This window comes from Camelus bactrianus, chromosome 36 (genome assembly GCF_048773025.1).
Source record: "Camelus bactrianus isolate YW-2024 breed Bactrian camel chromosome 36, ASM4877302v1, whole genome shotgun sequence".
Taxonomy (NCBI): domain Eukaryota; kingdom Metazoa; phylum Chordata; class Mammalia; order Artiodactyla; family Camelidae; genus Camelus; species Camelus bactrianus.
Window position 1 is genome coordinate 8673739 of NC_133574.1, and position 20136 is coordinate 8693874.

General features: G+C 35.6%; 1 protein-coding gene and 2 pseudogenes across 1 annotated transcript; all 3 read left to right on the forward strand.

Moving 5' to 3' along the window:
- The first annotated feature begins 425 nt into the window (after positions 1-425).
- Positions 426-1343, forward strand: LOC141576161 (olfactory receptor 4A47-like; annotated as a pseudogene).
- An 8330-nt stretch (positions 1344-9673) lies between these two features.
- Positions 9674-10599, forward strand: LOC141576196 (olfactory receptor 4C13-like; annotated as a pseudogene).
- A 7706-nt stretch (positions 10600-18305) lies between these two features.
- Positions 18306-19231, forward strand: LOC141576195 (olfactory receptor 4C46-like). Its single transcript, XM_074358661.1, is given in 2 exon segments — positions 18306-18939; positions 18942-19231. Coding segments are annotated over 2 exon segments (924 nt in total).
- Positions 19232-20136: the final 905 nt, after the last annotated feature.

Here is a 20136-nt window from a genome sequence, read left to right on the forward strand (position 1 = left end):
CCTAGGTTAGAAAAGTTCACTTCCTTAATGCTGGAAATTAAAATAAAGTAAATCTTTCTTTTCTTTTTTATTAGAACTTCAATCAATTTTTATTTTTGTATAACGTATTACCTATATATACAATTTAATTAGCTTCCAGATGGAAAGCTAATTGTGCCAACTCATTTACTGAATAATATGTTCTTGTCCCACATATATCTCTTAATTACTTGCTGCTCCATTAGACTAAAAGCTTTTTGAGGTTAGGGATAATGTTTTCATCAGCCTTTACTATAATCACTGAAAGTACTGGAACATAATAAACCATACTGTCTATTCCTTGATTGAATAAACAAAATATCTAAGACTTCAGGAAGCCCCTAGAAACAATTATATTAACAGAATTTTTTGCCCTGAACACTGAAATAAAACATACAGAAGACTCTATGGAACAAAGGAGGAATGTGACTGAGTTTGTCCTCTCGGGGCTCACTTGGAGCCCCCAGGGTCAGAAAATATTATTTGTTGTGTTCCTGCTTATGTACGTTGTGACAATGGTGGGCAACCTACTCATTGTTGTGACTGTGGTGGTCAGTCCAACCCTGGGTTCCCCTAGGTACTTCTTTCTTGGCTACTTATCATTTATGGATGCTCTTTATTCTGCTACAGTCACCCCAAGTATGATTGTAGATTTACTCTGTGAGAACAAAACTATTTCATTCCAAGATTGCATGATCCAGCTTTTTACAGGGCACTTATTTGGTTGTGCTGAGATTTGTCTCCTGGTGGCCATGGCTTACGACCGCTACGTGGCCATCTGCAAACCTTTGCATTATTCAGCAATCATGAATAAGCAAGTGTGTGTACGGCTGCCACTGTTGACCTGTGTTGGTGGGTTTTTACATGCTGTAGCTCATCCTCTGTTTGTTTATAACCTTCCCTTCTGCGGTCCCAGTGTCATTGACCACTTTGGCTGTGACATGTACCCCTTGTGAAAACTTGCCTGCTCTGACACCTACATTATTGGCCTCACTGTGGTTGCCAGTGATGGGGCAATGTGTATGGTCATCTTTATGCTCTTACTCATCTCCTATGGGGTCATCCTGCACTCCCTGAAGAATCTTAGTCAGGAAGGGAGGTGCAAAGCCTTGTCCACCTGTGGCTCCCACATTACTGTGGTGGTCCTCTTCTTTGTCCCTTGCATCTTTCTGTATGTGAGACCTCCTTCTACCTTACCCATTGATAAGTCCTTGACTGTGTTTTACACTGTTATCACCCCTATGTTGAACCCTCTAATCTATACTCTGAGAAATGGAGAGATGAAAAGTGCCATGAAAAAGCTCTGGACCAGAAAAAGGAAATGAGACAGGAGGTAAATGTTATCACTTATTTTCAATGACAAATTGCTATTTTCAGGAAAGCCATGTGTGACTATTTACCTGTAGTAGGTGTTTCCTCAGGTTTAATAACTTGGACATGTTAAAAAACATTTATTACATGAATACTTCCAATGATCTAAATATACTTTTAAGATTTTCAGAATTTTCTAGTTCAAATATATATATGTGTATGTGTGTGTATATATATATAATTTGAAATACATTTTTAAGATTATCACCATTTCTTAGGGAAATATGTACAATTTTTGGATGTAAAGTATCTCTCTTGTGAATATAGATTTATATTCTATAGATGAGTTAACCTACAGTTTATATCACAAATTTATTTTAGTTAGGGGAAGATTTTCTCCTGTTTCTCTGTTAAATGATGTAATCTTTCTCAGAATTAATGATGCATTACAGTTTTAAAAAAATAATAGAAGAGATATGACATAAACATTTCATTCACTCCTCCCCACACAAAGACAGCCCATGTTAATATTGAAAGCATGTATCTGCAAGATACTTTAAATCAATTAATTAGCTTGTATTGCTTAGAATATTAACATCAAAGAGTATAGTTTCAGTGTTGTAATAGAAATCATAAGGAAGCTAAGTTTATAGAAATAATGTGAATTACCAAGATTTATATGCAGAAAAATAACCAACTTTTACTTCTTTTCCTAATTAGGTAATCATATTATCTCCTCAAGTGGAGCAGCTTTGTTTGGAGCCATATTTTCATAGATATGATTCATTAACCTTCCCAAATAGTTTAAAATATCTGATCATACCTCTGTTATTTTTCAATATCACCATCTCCTTTTTTGCTTATATGTTTCATAAACTCTGTAGAGATCCAGGTCTTCCTTTTTGTGTAAATTTAGCATTCACCATAATCCATGAGCTTAAAACATGCATTTTAGAACCTGACACCAGACATTTTGGATGATATCATTTTTAAGAAAGATGGTGACAATATATGCCCTTCTTATCTCTCATGCTAATGAAATACAATTTCCTAGGTAATAAAGAGGCCAGAATATATTGTTTTCTTTGATAGACATCATTCATAAAATCCTCTCCATCTGTGAATGAAGCTTGAAGCAAAATATTACCTGCCTCTAAATCATCAGAAATATGTGGTCAACATGTCACCCAGTCCCAACTTGTTCTGCTCACCACATGACAGGCCAGTAAATTGGGAGGCCTGGTGTTGGCACCAGGATAACAATTGTTTTTGGAAATCCAGCAGGCTGAGTAGATGAAGAACTAAAGTCTTAGAGAATCATCTTACTGAAATCACAATTCAGGCTCCTTTTATACTAAGAAGGGGATAAAGGGGAGAGGGCGTGGCTGAGTGTTACAGACTTCTTGGTGTTGAAATACTTTGTTCTTGAAGCTGTCCAGGTAGATCAGTTATGATGTCTCTGTAAACCTCCAATGAGACAAATGTTATTCTCTATTCTGCAACAGATTATCTATATGTGAATGGAAAAGTGTTACATGCTTAAATGTCAGAGTCTTGAGAATACACTATCTTGTATATTTCAGGCTGTAGGCAACATTCATCTACAAAACATGCAGAACCAGCATGACTAGGCACAGGATACAGAGCAAAAGGTTAAAGCAAAAGGAACAAATCTAGCATGGAGTCAGATTTGTTCTTCCCTATTACAAAAAAACTCTATTATTCTGCCTCCATTATTTAGTCTGGATTCATGATGGGCCAAGTCTTTAGAGCAATGGGTGTGTTTCACCAGTAAATGACACTGTATGAAAAAACCTCATATTCTGATATTATCCCTACTACAGAGAAAGTTCTTATATTATCTCAAAGTCTTCACAAATACAATACAATGCACAAAATACTACCAAGCATTTGAATTTGTCAGATCTTATATAATTTGTTCCTCCCCTTTTGGATGCTGCTATAGACTGAGGATTTGTGTCCCTCTTCAAAATTATAAATTAAATCCTTTATAATGTACTGGTATTTGGAGTAGGGCTCTTTGAGAAATGATTAGATCATGGAAGTGGGGTCCTCATGAATGGGATTAATGCCTTTATAAAGAGACCCCAAGAGCTTACATGACCTTTCTGCCATGTGAGGACTCAACAAATAAATGGCTGCCTATGAACTAGGGAGGGGACCTTCCAGATATGGAATCTGCCAGCACCTTAATCTTTGACTCCTGCACCTACAAACCTGTGAAAAATAAATGTTTACTGTTTAAGATACCCAGTGTATGATATTCTGTATTAGCAGCTCAAATGGACCAAGACAGACATTTAGTTAATTTTCAAATTTGTGTAGTCATTTCAAGGGATGAGATAAGAGTGTTTGTTAATTTTCTCTGTTGGTCTAAATCTCCCAGAAGTCAAAGAAAGTTACTTACCTTTGTGCTCTCTGTTTCTTACACAACATATGGCACATGGAATTTACTGTATACTTTGTCCATAACTTCAATTCTTGATCTATTGGAGTGTGATTTTTTCTGATAAATTTTGATGAAATCTTTCTATGTTAAATTGTAAATATATGTATGTGTGTATATATAAATATATGTAAATGTATATATATGTTTATGTATGCTACAAATATTCACTCTTCCTTGAAATTTCCTACAAATATTTTTATTTTAGAATTATGAGTGTCCCTATATACATGTGTTATTTAATATTCTTTTACTTTTGATTTTTCTATCACTTGGAAAATCCACATACTTCCAAATGTTTTATTAATTTTAATCTTTATTTAAATGACAGCTTTTCAATTTTATTTTTTTCCCACCTAAAATGCATTTTTGTTTATGATGGGGAAATATCTAAGCCCAAACAGGGAAAATAATCTGCCAACATAATTATTGATTTTGGTAATAATATGAAAATTTTCCATTTAGTACATCAGATTTTACACCATCAAGAAGATTCAAATTTGGGGCACTTTCTCCTTTTTCTCCCACTTTTTCCCTTCCTCACCTAAAATTTAGGGTAATTTTGAAATGTTTGAAATCTTCTCATAAAAATATATTTTGAATATCAGGACTCTATATATTTATTTTGAGGAAAATGACATGTTTTAATATTTTATTTTCCCATTCCAAGTAAGACATATAATGTTAAAGATTTATTGATGTCTAAGTAAAAATTTGTAATCATCACTGTAGAGTGTAAATAAATCTTACATTATGATTCTTTATTTAAAAAGAAGACTCTCTTATTTACATTTGATTCACATTTTCAATGAGCTAATCAGAAGGGGCTTAATGATTTTTCCTGTCCTGAACTACAGGACAATTCTCAAAGCCAAGGATATATTGTTAGTGGATACAAAGGCCCTCAAGTTGGTAAGCCCACCAGGTTGAGAAAGAATTCTCAGCAGAGGCAGAGGGTCAAAGTGAAAAGCTGCTTCATTGCTCAGAGAGGAAAGGGAGAAAAAAAAAACCAATCAAGTCAGGAGCAGTCATCCAGGTAGACTGTTGAGACTTCATCCCCCAAACGGGTCACAGGGTCTTTTTATGAAAGGCTTCGCCATCATAATCTTCATTCCAGTGGTGCCAATCTGCTTCTATTATAGACTCTTTCCTCCCATGGACCTCAGCCCTGAAGCAGAAACTTCAGTGGAAAAAGAGAACAAAGAAAGAGATACCAGGATGTGTCCTTGGGACTGACACAGCAGTTGTGGGACATGAGTGTCTTGTTGTGTGGCTGTGTGCTTGAGATCAAGGAGTCAGCTGTGGGATAAGAGAAAAAGTCCTGTTTTGCAACAGCCTGGCACTTCCTTCCCCTTGCTGATAGCCAGCTAGTGTCAGTAAGCCTGTCTATTTACCTCTCTCAAAATGTCTATATTCAAACATTCATAGGCCTCTATCCAAATCTACACAAGCATGTATCCCACCACACACTCAGATCTGACCCAAACTCATGTAAATCCCTATGACCACATGTATGTCTACATTCAATGAAATTCAGGTCTACATCCAACTGCACATATGTGCCTCTGTGTGAACACACTGGGTTGGTATAGGATGGCACATGGATCAATATTTGATTAGCAACATGAATGCATTTGTATATGTACATGCCTATGTATTTGATGTGATCACACACAGGACTGCATCTGTCTACACACAGGGCTGTTTCTTGCCATATACAGGTGTATGTTTGATGACACACAGGCTTATATCTGTCAACACACAGTGCTATCTTGCCATCTGCTTATCTGTATCTGACTGCAGATGAATTTGGTTAGGATTTGACTGAACAATTCTTTTGCTCCTTGTGGCATGTGCTTAGGTCACACTCTGGTATTCATCTTTTGCCTGACACTTAAGGAAGGTCCAAGATTATTTCAACTGTATGAATGGTCCCTTGGCAGGGATGACTACAAGACTAGACTGTATTGAGTCTCTTTCTTATACATGTAGATGTAGGGTAATATAGACAATGTCTGCCCAGTGAGGTAGTCAGACATGTAAAATGGCAGCTTAGGGCTCCCAGAGAGAGGAGGTAAAGTTGATCAGCTCAGTTAAGCCAATCCCATCATAACATCAGCTTGAAGTCCAGGATATCAAGTTTTAAATTCAGATTAATATTTATATTCAAGGGAACAATGAAGGAACGAAAAGGTAACTTAGTGATTGAGAGAAATTCATATGTCTCATAATGAGTTAATATCTAAAATATATAAGGAATTTCTACAACAAAATTGTGACAACAAAAAAATGATTTAAAATTGAGCAAAGCACCTGAATAGATATTTTTCCATACAAGAATACAAATGGCCAATAAGAATATGAGAATAATATGCTCAACATCACTAATCAACAGGAAAATGGAAGTCAGAGCCATTCTGACACGTTACCTCACACTTGTCAGGATGGCTCTATTTGACATGGAGCAGATATTTTGGTGAGGATGTACAGAGAATGGAACTCTACTGTTCTTTGGTGGGAATATAAATTTGTTCAGACACCATGAAGAACATTATGGAGATTTCTCAAAATATTAACGATAAATCTAATGTATGATTCAGCAATCCTATGTGTATGTGCATATCCTATGTATATTTCATAGCCAGGATATGAAACCAGGAATCTGAAGAGATAGCTGTACTCTCATTTTCATTGCAACATTAATTATAAAATGAAACAATGACAGAAATAAATGTATTTCTACCACCTCTGAATATAATTAAAGAGTGAAATTATTTTCATCATTATCTTGTTAATCTAATTCCAGAATTCACACAAGATACAACCACTTTGAAAAAGTACCATAAACTTTACCTGATGTGAAGTGTCAATATTATAATAGGGTTAATAATTATCACTTAATGTACTTCAGAAAATAATAGTTAAAATTTCTGATTTGCATAACAGGTAGATTGATAATAAAATCATATAATAAAAAACTTTAAATCAGAGAGTTACCCACCTACATGAGTAATTTATATAATAGCAAATATTCAGACATAATATTATGCTCATTTGTTTCAAATACCTAAATTCATAAATGGTCAACCTATTATTTTTCTGTCATAATATTTTGTCTTCAGGTAGATTTAAGAAGAGTTCAAAATAAAAATGAATGCTATAATTTTCCCTCTGAAGTTCAGTTCAGTTTCATGAAATAGTTGGGTTGTTGGAAGATCTAATGGAGGTGAAATACCCCTGGGGTTCAATCAGCCACAGCTAACAAACTTCTTCAGATTGACCTACAAACAGGAAACATGGTAGCACGTCTGAAATTAAAGAGAAAGACCTTATCCAAATGTACTATTTATAAGTCAGCAAAGACAATTATTGTAGCTGAGCTATTCGGCAACTTTAATCTTACAACTTCAGTGCTTTCTTGGAGGACTAACAGCTGCCTTTTGCCATGGCCATGGAGCTCTATGTCAGACAAGGTCATAGGTAAGATTCCCTGCCCCCTCCCAGGAAATCACATCATCATAGACTGTCAGGGTTAAAAGGCCCTTACAAATTGTAGAGTCAGCCCTCATCCTCCCCAGTCTAAGATTCCAGTCCCTCTTCAGCAGGCGAAACTTCAAGAAAGATCGACTCAACTACAACATCGTCAACTTAGAAGTGAAAATATTTGGGGCCTTTTTTGTTATTGATATATATTTCAATTAGAAGAATAAGATAATTAGTTAGAATCAAATGAGATCAACTATATAACAAATTTTCATACAAAATGTTCCCCACTTAGTAATAATCAGACTTTTCTAATGATACTGCATCATTTTTAAAAACACTGTTAAAAACCACACATGAATCAAAGAGATGCACTATGTTTTAATGATCAATTTCCCCAATGTGGAACATCTCATGTAGTTTTTAAATTTTCCACAACTCTTAATAATTGTGTTGAACATATTTGTAAATAAAGACTTTTAGCTTTTAAAAATAGTTTTTTAGAGTTTAATCCTAGAATGAGTACTGTGGAGCTAATGAAAAAGAAAAAGTAATTTTTATTTCTTTATAGTTATTTCTAAAACACTTTTTAAATATAATTTTTAAATATAATTCTTACCTTATGTTCAATCTTCTCTTTTCTGGTCTGTTGGGAGTCAACCACAGAACAGAGGAATGCAATGAAGCTGCCACACTTTGTTTTCACATATGTGAAGTTTTTCATATTGCATAATTAAAAAATAATGCTTTTTATTCATTTATCTTTGAAAGGAAAAGACTTTTTTTGCACAATACATTGTATTATATTTATGTTTTTTATTTTCTTTGGGAAATTTCTGTCCCCAAATTTCCCCATTCTATTCGAAATGCAGTGTCCTATAACCAGGAATGATGGATGATGGATACTATGGGAAGATGGGAGAAGAAGGCATGAGAATGCCTGTGGCAGAAACATAAAGGGGTGGGAAGGTCACTCACATCATGGAGGGATGGGTTGCTGTTGTTTGGTAATAAAATGTCAGGGAAGGTATTACTAAAGGCATTTCACTGAGACAATTTTAAACAATATTCTGTGAACACACACATACATTAATATACACAGTCAGTGTCCATAAATATGTGTTGAATGACTGAACTTGTAAAGGTACTTATAGTAACAGATTTTTGTGTTTGTGTTTTGTGTGTTAATATATATTTATGTCTATAGTACATTACCTCTCTATCTTATTTAACAAATTATTTCTCTTTATTCTCCATATAAAATTTTTGATTTTAGAACTTTGACAATAAGATTTTCATTTGCTTGATAGGTCCTAGTGTACTGAACACTTATACAGGATTTTTTTTTAATCCAGCTCTACTGAAGCTATAAGTTTATTGAACATGACTCTGATAAATTGTCTGTGATACAGAATTTTGAAGAATAGAAAATATCAATTAACAATCATATATTTTGAAAGCAAAGTGGCCCAATAATACATTCATTCTTAGAGACACTTAATATTTTCATATTACCCCATAATCTGTGCCAGAAAATATTAACCTAGAAGGCAACTTCCTTTCAAATATTTATTAATGTTTTTTGATAAGCTAGAGAGAGATGGTAAACAGAGCAGAAGGATGAGAACATTTGAATTCCTGGTTCATTTATGGCTTGGGGAAGCAGGTGTATTCTCATCCATGGAGAATGGCAATTCACCAAGCACTTACCCATCACCTAACAGGTTTCAGGCAGTGCAAACATTATGCCAGGCACTGTGGTAGGTGCACTGAGGAAACACACCTGAATAGCTTATGTGTTCTGGTAGATACCAGGGACAGCGTGTTGACAACTACTTATATGCATTTCCCTAAACTGCCTGCTTATGGGAGATATGCATTCATGGTGTCTTTCTTTCCACAGTTAGAGCTGACGGTTCAGATGTGAATTCTTATGTAAAAGGGAATAACCCTTACCTGTGTGCAGCACCTCTCAGCTTACAAGATCTACCTGAGAATAACAGTCTGTAACCTCACAGACACAGAGTAGGGCTCAGAACCATGGGACAGAGAGATGATTTAGAAGAGTCACATGGAGTTAGATCAGAAGGAGAATTCAGATCTCACATAGGTGGTCCAGTGTTCTCTCAGTAAATTAACCTTTAAATGTTACCCTATAGATGTTTTACAAGTGACAGGTACTAGGTGTCTGAAGAGATGGAAACATCAAGGAGAAAGTAAGAGAGAAGTGAAACAAGCACCAAGGCAGTAGTGTCAGGGACACGTTCCACTGGTACAGTGACTGCTCTGTTTTTTTGTTTAGAGATATACAGGCCATGATCCTTTCATGATTGATGGGCAATATTTCATAAATTTTGTAGGTAATTCAGGTCCCAGGAAGGTGTTACTTGTTGAATGGACCTCCTCAAATCTCCCAACAATGTGATTGGATTTGTTCTCCAGGGATGCACGCAGGACCCACACTTGCAAAAAATACTCTTCATTGTCTTTTTGGTCATTTTCCTATTTACCATGTTGGCCAATCTGCTCATGGTCATCACCATCTCCCTCAGCCCTGTACTTTCAGCTCCCATGTACTTCTTTCTCCCTTACTTGTCCTTCATAGATGTCCTCTTCAGCTCTGTCACAACTCCTAAAATGCTTATTGACCTACTGTACCAGAGGGGAGCCATCTCCTGGGGTGGCTGCATGACTTAGCTCTTTTTGGAGCATTTCCTGGGAGCATCAGAAGTCATAGCCCTCATTGTCACGGCTTATGACCACTATGTGGCCATCTGCAAGCCTCTGCACTACACAACTATCATGCGACAGGGGCTCTGCCAGTTCCTGGTGGTGGTGGCCTGGCTTGGGGGGATCCTACACGCTACTGTGCAGACTGTTTTTGCATTTGACTTGACCTTCTGTGGTCCCAATGTCATTGACCACTTCAGGTGTGATTTCTTCTCACTGTTAAAACTGGCCTGTAGTGACTCCTACAGGCTTGGAGTGGTGGTGGTAGCCAACAGTGGGGGCATGTGCTTACTGATTTTTTTCATGCTACTCATCTCCTACATAGTCATCCTGAGCTCCCTGAAATCCCACGGCTCTGAAGGACGGCACAAGGCACTCTCTACTTGCAGCTCCCACTTTACAGTAGTGGTGCTCTCTTTTGTCCCTTGTATATTCACCTACAAATGTCCTGTGGCCACTTATCCTGTGGACAAGTTTATGGGCATATTCTATGCAATATTCACTGCCATGTTAAATCCTATCATTTACACAGTGGGAAACATTGAGGTGAAAATGTCATGAGGAGTTTGTTGAAGAGGGGAGTAACTTAGGCTGTTCATGATGACAAGAAATTGATGATTTATATACACGTGAGGGTTATACATGTTGTAAATTGTGCAGTAAAGCGAAGAAATTTTGCAGATCATTGACAGAAAAAAAGGTCTATAAACTAGTGTTTGTCAATTTTTTAATATTGGCTAGTCATTTTTAAGATGTTTTGATAATTTGTAATATACTTTACCAAGGCTTCAATGTTCAGAATTAAAGCTTCAGAATAGCCAATGAAGAGAATAACCATCAACCCCTAGTATGATGAATATAGAGTATGTTTTTCTCTAGAGTCTTCATTCTACTTTACAAAATTCTTCAGGTATATTACTTGGATGGAGTTCGCCTTTCCTCAGGAATTTAATCTCAGAAATCTTTCTATTTTTGCTTAGCCTGTGGTGACCAATTAAGGGATAGAAATTCTTATTCTCATTCTTAGATATGTGATGAAAGGACATTTGCATGAAGGAATCACTGCTTATTTTGTATGTGTGTGTATGCTATGAATTTGCCAAAAGTAAAAAGGGAGATACTTTCAAAAGAAGGAAAAGATAATTCACAATCTATCCCCAATTCTTTTTTGGCAAAAAAAAAAAAAAAAAAACAAGCCAGAAATTTTGAAATTACTTTTAGTTTGCTCCTTTTTTCTTAAATATCCTGTGGCACCCAGTTTTCATGAATATAAAGGAAATGTTTTATTTTTACATAGCAAGACTAGAGGAACCAATTGAAACATAGATAATCATTTTTTTTTACCAAAATTCAACAGAATAGCCTATGGTTAGGTTCCAAAAGTAATGAACTATGAGTCTGATACACATATCATACTGCTTTATTTCTTTCTTGGAAGGCATTAAATTAACACTTTATGACTCTATCAGGCAGAGTCACATCCACAAACTCAACTGGTCATTCCATGATCAGCATCTCCATTTTACAGGGAAGTAAATTGAACCCAAGAGAGGTTTACTAATTTACTTGCCTCACATCATGCATGGCTACCCCATATAGTGTGTCAGGGTCTGTTACACTGAAATGCATCTTTCTTTCACAAATGTCAGCTATGAAATTCCAACACAGGTCTTTAAAACTCAATCTTACTCTCTTTCAACTGGAACACAACTGTCTGTGGTATGTTTAGGTCTACAGATTAAAAAATTATATGGAATCTTAATAAAACAACTTTGTCCTTCAAGAAGATGGTGTCAGATTTGCTGTAGCCTTGTCTCATGTGTAGCTGTCCATTTCAGCACTACACATTTCTTTTCCTCTTTTTGTAAGTTTGAGCTATGGCATTTCACTTTTACAAAAGACCAACATTAGTATGGCGACAGATTTCTTCTATTAAAGAAGAATCACCTTCAGATTTATTTTGTGTATTGAAAACAAGTACTAAAGTACTTATGTTGGTCTTTATTAAAAAAAAGTGCCTAAAGTGAACTTTCAGAAAGTGGGGTAACTGCACTTCTCCTCTATGTGCGTGGAGAATACCAGCCCATTCTGTTTTATTACACAACTCTTTATAAAACAAAGCTTCTCTGACTGCACCACTCTTGCACATGGAGTTCTCACAGATGTCCCTTTCTCAAACTCAATGGTCAAATGGAGCTATTTCTTCCATAATTTGACCATAAAGTAAATCCAGAGCATGGTACTGGGGTGATTGTGTTTACTAAGGTGGGCATGACTGTCTCCAATTCATAAGAAACAGAACCTTTTCCCAGCACCTTGTCTATTTAAATGGTCATATTTGCAATTGCTGGTGAGTATTAAACATTTCAGCATAATCTAAACTAAATGATGTGTGGTACACTTTGTCTTATGATTATTAGATAGAAGATGAGAGTAATCCAAGGCTACGGATAGAAAAAGTATTGATTAAATGTTATTTCTATTCTAAGGCCAAATGGAGGATTTGAAGGGGAAACTAAGGCCAGTGACTGTGTCTTAGGGGCTATCCCAAGGGCTCAGTGGAGGGGTGAGAGGATGAATTAGGCACAAATTATAAACTGTCAGCAGCAAACTGGGAAGGTGCAAGAACCAGAGGAGGAAATATAAGGCAGTCTGGTGGTCTCAGTGGATAAAGTCTCACTGGTTAGTGAGTAAGGTTAATGCTTGTTAAGATATTCCTTTGCACTCGTCATCAGTAGTCTCTCTTGAGGACAGAGTATCACCTGATTATTTCTGATATTTAAAATAACATATAAAGGATATATTAATGATGTAAATTAATGACATAAATAATGTTTGGCTCTGGTGTGTAAAAAATATGTTGGTTTTATCTGGATTTTTAATTCAGTGAAATTATTAAGAAATTAGCACGGGAAATGAGATAACTGTTGTTAAAGGCCAACCATGAAGCATAGATTTTGAGAAGTTCTTTATATATTTTAACTTTCTTAATGTAGCAACATGTATTATTAGAGAGGATTTTACTCCATTTCATAAAAGAAGAAAATGAGACTCAATAGACTTAAGCCATAATATGTTGTCTTTAGACTCTGCCTATCTATTCTTCCCACTCCATTCTCCTTGTTTTAATGATGTGAAAATACCAAAACACAGATCTGAACATTGGCCACATTGTGGAGACTGTCATTGAGGCATTCTTATTTTTTGGGTGGTGGAGTGACTTCTTCTCTTTACGTCTTTGCCAATTGCCTTTTCCTAAATTACTTATTTAGCAAGCATATTATGGTTATGAAAACATGATGGAGAGTAAGAACACCATCTTCAGCATCAAGAGATATGGGTTTTATTTCACATTATGCCATCTTTTTTTTTTTTGATAACCTTAAACAGCCTCCCCTATTTGTACAAGTAGTTTGGGTAAGTTGGAAGGTGTTTCCACGTTCTGTGATTTGGCCTGAACCAATATGTTTATTGCCATAAATATAGTTATTTTTGTTTCTACTTCAATTGGAGGTAAAATTGGAAGAGTTATGAGACCACAGTCCACCTCCCAAAACTTTTCTGTTTCTGGTAAACAACTTCAGAGATGTTCTTCTGTGATAAAATTGTCTCTGGATTGGACTAACACAGCATGAACTCTGCTCTTGTGTGCTTTGTTATATTGAGAACATGTTCCTCTACTTAGTGAAATGTCATCAAAACACTTTGGCAGATATCTTGTTTTTGTGAAATTAGTCCCTGAACCTATCAAGGTTAATCCATTCCTCACCTAATTTCTGATCAACTGTGGTAAAATCTATATAAACTTTCTTCTGCTTTCTTTCTGATTTACTCTTCAAGTTTGAGAATCTGTGGTGCTGTCTCTTCAGAGTTTACAACACTCTGGCCTTGGATTTGTATTCTGGGTACAGACTTTCCTGGTATAGCTCCAGGAACTCCTTTTTTGAAAAATTATTTTCCTGGACAATGTTCACTGCTTTAAACCTATCTCTGTTCTCCTTCCAAGCTTTGCTTCTCTAGGGCTTGGGGAGATACACTAGACAGGGGTTGGGTTTCTAAAGCAATCTCTCTGCCCAAAACTGTAGCTATTTAAGTAGAGGATGGAAGGACACTTAATGGGCCATTGCAAATGGATGTCAAGCTTTTATGAGGTTGGAATGATGATTGTCTGTACCTGCTAATTCTTTTATCTGACTCTGGCTTTCATTCCAGAGTTGAAAGAAAAATTCAAGTTGAAAGACATTCTCATGATGACACTTCAGGAAAATCCATACTCCCCATAGTTTTATAGATGGTTTCAGACCCTCATTCATACAATCTTCAGCATCTAACATTACAAGTATTATTTTTGGCACTATAATATTAAAGTGTCTAGTCAAACCAGGTTTACTAATGTGGTTTCAGTTTTCTTAAACTCTTTCCCTTGGTGACACATGCTGCTCACAGTGACCACATTCTTTGGAGCCAATCCAGAGTTATGTACAATTTTTTTTCTTATTATTAATTCAAGCATATTGGAACATGGTGATTTAGTGTGGTTCTGTATAGGAATATCCATAAGTTGAATTGGACTGAATCTATTTTTAAAATAATTTCAAATATCAATTTTGTTTATTTTAGTAGATAATTGTAATAGGCCTTACAATTGGTGGCAGCATAAGAGTATCAGGACACTTGAGTCACAAAACTATAAATGAAACATAAGAATCCTGGCCCAGAATTTAGTGGCCTGGCTTCTTATTTCCCCACCACAAATGGTGTTCATTTTCCTGTTGTAATATAAACTTGCTGTAAATTGTGAGTATTGATGCTTATTTTTTTTCTATTCCATAGAAATATTATGAGATTAAGTTTAAATAATTGAAATAAATGCATTCCACCGTCTCTGAATGTAATTGAAGGATGCAATTATTTTCATCATTGTCATTATCATATCATCTCAGTTGCAGAATGAGACAAGTCCAACTACTTTGAAAATTGCTGTGAACTTTATTAGGCATAAAGTGCTAATATTATAATAAGGTTCATAATTGTCACTTAATGTACGTCTGAAAACAATATTTAAAGCTGTGATTAGCGTTAATTGTAGATCAATTGAAATATAGAATACATTCATGAAAATGTTTAAATCAGATAGTTAACCACCCAAATTTTTAATTCATACAATAGGCAAGAGTCAACCTCCATATTATACACATTTGTTATCAAATACTTAAACTCAGAAATGGTAAACATTTTTTTATCATAGTGTTTTGTCTTCATGTAGGCTTAATGAGGAGTTCAAAATTAAAGACGAATGCTACAATAATTCTATTGTGAAGTTCTCATGTTGCTGACAAGACCTCCTAATGATGGTGAAAGACCCCTGAGGTCCAATCAGCCACAGCTAAGAAACTTCACCAAACTGGCCTGCAAACAGGATATGTGGTAGCACTTTTAAGGCTCAAGAGAAATAATTTATCTAAAGGTAAATCAGCAAAGACTGATTGTAACTGAGCTAGTTGGCATTTTTCATTTTACTACTTTACTTCTTTCTTGGTGAACTAACGGCTACCTGGGACCCTGGCCATGGAGCTATGTTAGACAACTTCATAGGTAAGATCTCCTTTTCCCCAAGAAACCACATAATCATAGATTTTCAAGTTTAAATGAATCTTACAAATTATATAATCACTGTCATCCTCATCAATCTGAGATTTTAACCCCTCTTCAACTTGCAAAACATCAAGAAAGATCGACCCATCTACAATACCACCAACTTTGAACAAAAAATACTTGGATTTATTTTCTCAGTGATATGTATTTAAATTAGTTATAGGAATAATATAGTTAGAATTAAATTAGTTATAATAATTATATACTGCAAATTTGCATCATTTTTTCCTACTTAATAATACAATGTAAGTATATCCTATGATATTACACAATTTTTAAAACACTTCTGTTAAAAACTACACATCAATCAAAGAGATGCACTATATTTTAATTATCCATCTTTCCAATGTTGAACAGTCCATGTAGTTTCTAAATTTTCCACAGGTTTTAATAATTGTGTTGAATACATTTATAAATAATTATTTTTATGTTTTAAGAATATTTTTGTTTAGGGTTTATTTCTAGAAAGTGTATTGTGGAGCCAAAGATAAAAGAAAAAATTAATTTTTATTTCTTTAGTTATTTCTAAACTGATTTTATTAATTATGTCTAATTCTTACTATATGTATAATATACTCTCTTCTGACCTATAGGGTAAGTCAACCAGAGAATAAGGGAATGCAATGAAGCTGATGCACTTTGTTTTCACATATGGATACATTTTCCAGCTTGGGAAATTAAAAAATAAAGCTCTTTTAAAAAGGCAAATGAACTCATATATAAAACAGAAACTGACTCACAGACATAGAATACAGACTTGTGGTTGCCGGGGGAGGGGTGGGAAGGGATAAACTAAGAGTTTGAGATTCACAGATACTGACTGGCATATACAAAATAGATAAACAACTTTATACTGTATAGTGCAGGGAAATATATTCAATATCTTGTAGTAGGTCATGGTGAATAAGAATATGAAAATGAATACATGTTTATTCATGTATGACTGAAGAATTTTGCTATACACCAGAAATTGACACAACATTGTAAACTAGCTATAACTCAATTAAAAAAAATAAATTGAAAATTAAATATCTTTGTAATGAAAAGACATATTTTAGGCAGAATACATCTTATTTTGTTTATGTTTCCTCTTTTCTTTGGGAAATTTATGTCCCTAAATGTCCTCATTCTATTAGTAATGCAGTGTCCTGTAACCAGGAATGATGGAAGATGGATGCTGTGGAAAGATGGGAGAAGTAGGCATGAGAATGCCTGTAGCAGAAACATAAAGGGGTGGGAAGGTCACTCACATCATGGAGGGATGGGTTGCTGCTGTTTGGTAATGAAATTTCAGTCACTAAGGACATTTAACAAGGACACTTCTCATGAGTGTGTAAAAAAACATACATTAATATATATAGTAAGTATCCAATAAATATTTTTTGAATGAGTGAATTTGACATAGGCATTTAAAGTAATAGATTTTGCATGTGTCAGGATTATGTGTGTACATGTGTAAATATCTAGTGCATTACCTACCTCTCCACCTTATCTAGCAGATTATTTCTTTTTGTTCTCCACATTAAATTTTTATTTTTAGAATTTTGAAAATAGGGATTTTTTTCCTTGATAGATCCTTGTGTGTTGAACACCTATGCAAGAGTTTTTCTTTTTAAATCAAAAATATGAAAACTCAAAATTTACCAAATATGACTATGTTAAATTATATGTGGAACAAATTTTGAAGAATAAAAACTATTGATTTGCAAACACTATAATTACCTAGAAAGTAAAATGATCCACTAATATATTCTTTCTTAGAGGCAATTAATATTTCATATTTACCCTATAAGTGTATTTGAAAATGTTAAACTGGAATACAGATTACTTTCAAATGTTTATTTATGTTTCTCATAAAGTAGAGAGTGTGATAAACAGAGCAGGAGGACGAGAACACTTGAATTCATTGTAGGTTTATGGTCTGGGGAAGCAGGTGTATTATTACCCATGGAGAGTGACAATTCACCAAGCTTCACTCATAACCTAGTGAGTTTCAGGCAGTGCAGACATTATTCCAGGCACTGTGGTAGGTGCAGTGAATACCTTATGTGTTCTGGTAGGTACCAAGGAGAGTGAGTTGCCAATGACATAATACATTTCCCAAAAGTACCTGCTTATGGTAGATATTTATTGATGATATCTTTCTTTCCACAGTTAAAGTGAGGATTCAAATATAAATTCTCATGGAAGAGGAAATACCTCTTACGTGTGTGCAGCAGCTTTCAGGTTACAATATACACCTGAGAATTACAATTTGCAAGCCCACAGACACAGAGGAGGAATCAAAACCATGGAACACAGAGATGACTTAGCAGAGTCACATGGAGCTGGAACAAGAAAGAGAATCAAGATATTGTGTAGACAGCCTAGGATTTTCTCAGTAAATTACTGACCAAATGTTGCCCTATAGATGTTTTACAGGTGACAGGTACGAGGTGTCTGAAGAGATGGGAACATCATGGAGGACGTAAGAGAGAACTGAAACAAGCACTGAGGCAGGAGTGTCAGGGACATGATCCACAGGTACAGTGACTGCTTTTTCTTTTACCAAAAATTTCAGATCACAATTCTTTCATGATTAATAAGTATCATTCCCTATTCTTTTAGATAATTGAGTCCCCAGGAAGGTGTAACTTGCTGAATGGATCTCCTCATGCCTTCCAACAACGTGACTGAGTTTGTTCTCTTGGGAATCACGCAGAATCCACACTTGCAGAAAATACTGTTTATTGTCTTTTTGCTCATTTTCTTATTTACAGTGTTGGCCAATCTGCTCATGGTCATCACCATCTCCCTCAGCCCTGTACTTTCAGCTCCCATGTACTTCTTTCTCCCCTACTTGTCCTTCATAGATGTCCTCTTCAGCTCTGTCACAACTCCTAAAATGCTCATTGACCTACTGTACCAGAGGGGAACCATCTCCTGGGGTGGCTGCATGACTCAGCTTTTTGTGGAACATTTCCTAGGAGGATCAGAGATCATCATCCTGGTTGTCATGGCCTATGACCACTACATGGCAATCTGCAAGCCTCTTCAGTACATGACCATCATGCAACAGTGGCTCTGCCAGTTCCTGGTGGTGGTGGCCTGGCTTGGGGGGATCCTACATGCCACTGTGCAGTTTGTTTTTGCATTTGACTTGACCTTCTGTGGTCCCAATGTCATTGACCACTTCAGGTGTGATTTCTTCTCACTGTTGAAACTTCCCTGCAGCGACACCTACAGGCTTGGGGTGGTAATGACTGCTAACAGTGGGGGCATGTTCTTACTCATTTTTTTATGCTACTCATCTCCTACATAGTCATCCTGAGCTCCCTGAAATCCCACGGCTCTGAAGGACGGCACAAGGCCCTCTCAACATGTGGCTCCCAATTTACACTTATGATACTCTTTTTTGTCCCATGTATATTCACCTACGCACGTCCTGTGGCCACCTATCCTGTGGACAAGTTGGTAACTATGTTCTTTGCAATCCTCACTCCTATGTTAAATGCTATCATTTACACAGTGAGAAACATTGAGGTGAAAAATGCCATGAGGAGTTTGTTGAAGAGGAGAGTAACTTAGGCTGTTCATGATGCCAAGAAACTCATGATTTATATACATGGGAGGGTTATACATGTTGTAAATTGTGAAAAAAAATAAGAAATTTTGCAGTCACTGACAGAAAAAAATGGCTCAGAGACTAAATTTTGTTGAGTATTTTATTTTGACGAGACACTCATTAGGCATTTTGATGACTTGTAATGCACTTTACCAAAGTTTTAATGTTCATGTTCATAGCTTCAGAATAACCAATGGTAAAAACAACAATAAACTGCTAGTTTGATTGTAGAATATGTTTTACTCCAGAGTCTTACTGCTACTTTGCCAAATTTTTCATATATGTTTGTTGGATGAAATTGGCTTTTCCATAGCACCTTCATCTCAGAACTCTTGTTTTTGGTTATTCTTGGCAAAGTAAGTAAGGGATAGAAATTCTTAGATAGGTACGTGGGGAAGAGACAGTTGTTTGAAGGAGTCACTGCTGATTTTTTCCCCTTGCACTATGCATTTACCAAAAGCAAAAAGGGAGACCTCACAAAAGGAGGAAAGAATAATTCAAAATCTCTCTCTCCTTTCTATCTTTTCATAGCACAACAAATAAACCAGAAATTACAGATTCCTATTAATTTGGTTTTAAATTCTTAAGCATCCCTATGGCTCACAATTTTTCTTGACTATAAAGAAAATGTTTACTTTTGTGATATTAAGACTTCAGGAGCCATGTGAAACAAAAAGTGTAAACTTACTTTCATTCAGTTAAACAAAAAGGTATATATTTTGGTTTCAAAGCTATTAGTCTATAGGTCTGATACATACTTTTACACTAAATGAACACCTTATTATCTATCAGACATCTTCACTTCAGTTGATTCATCCATGCACTAAACTGGTAATTCCATTATTAGGGTCCCGTTTTACAGAGAAGC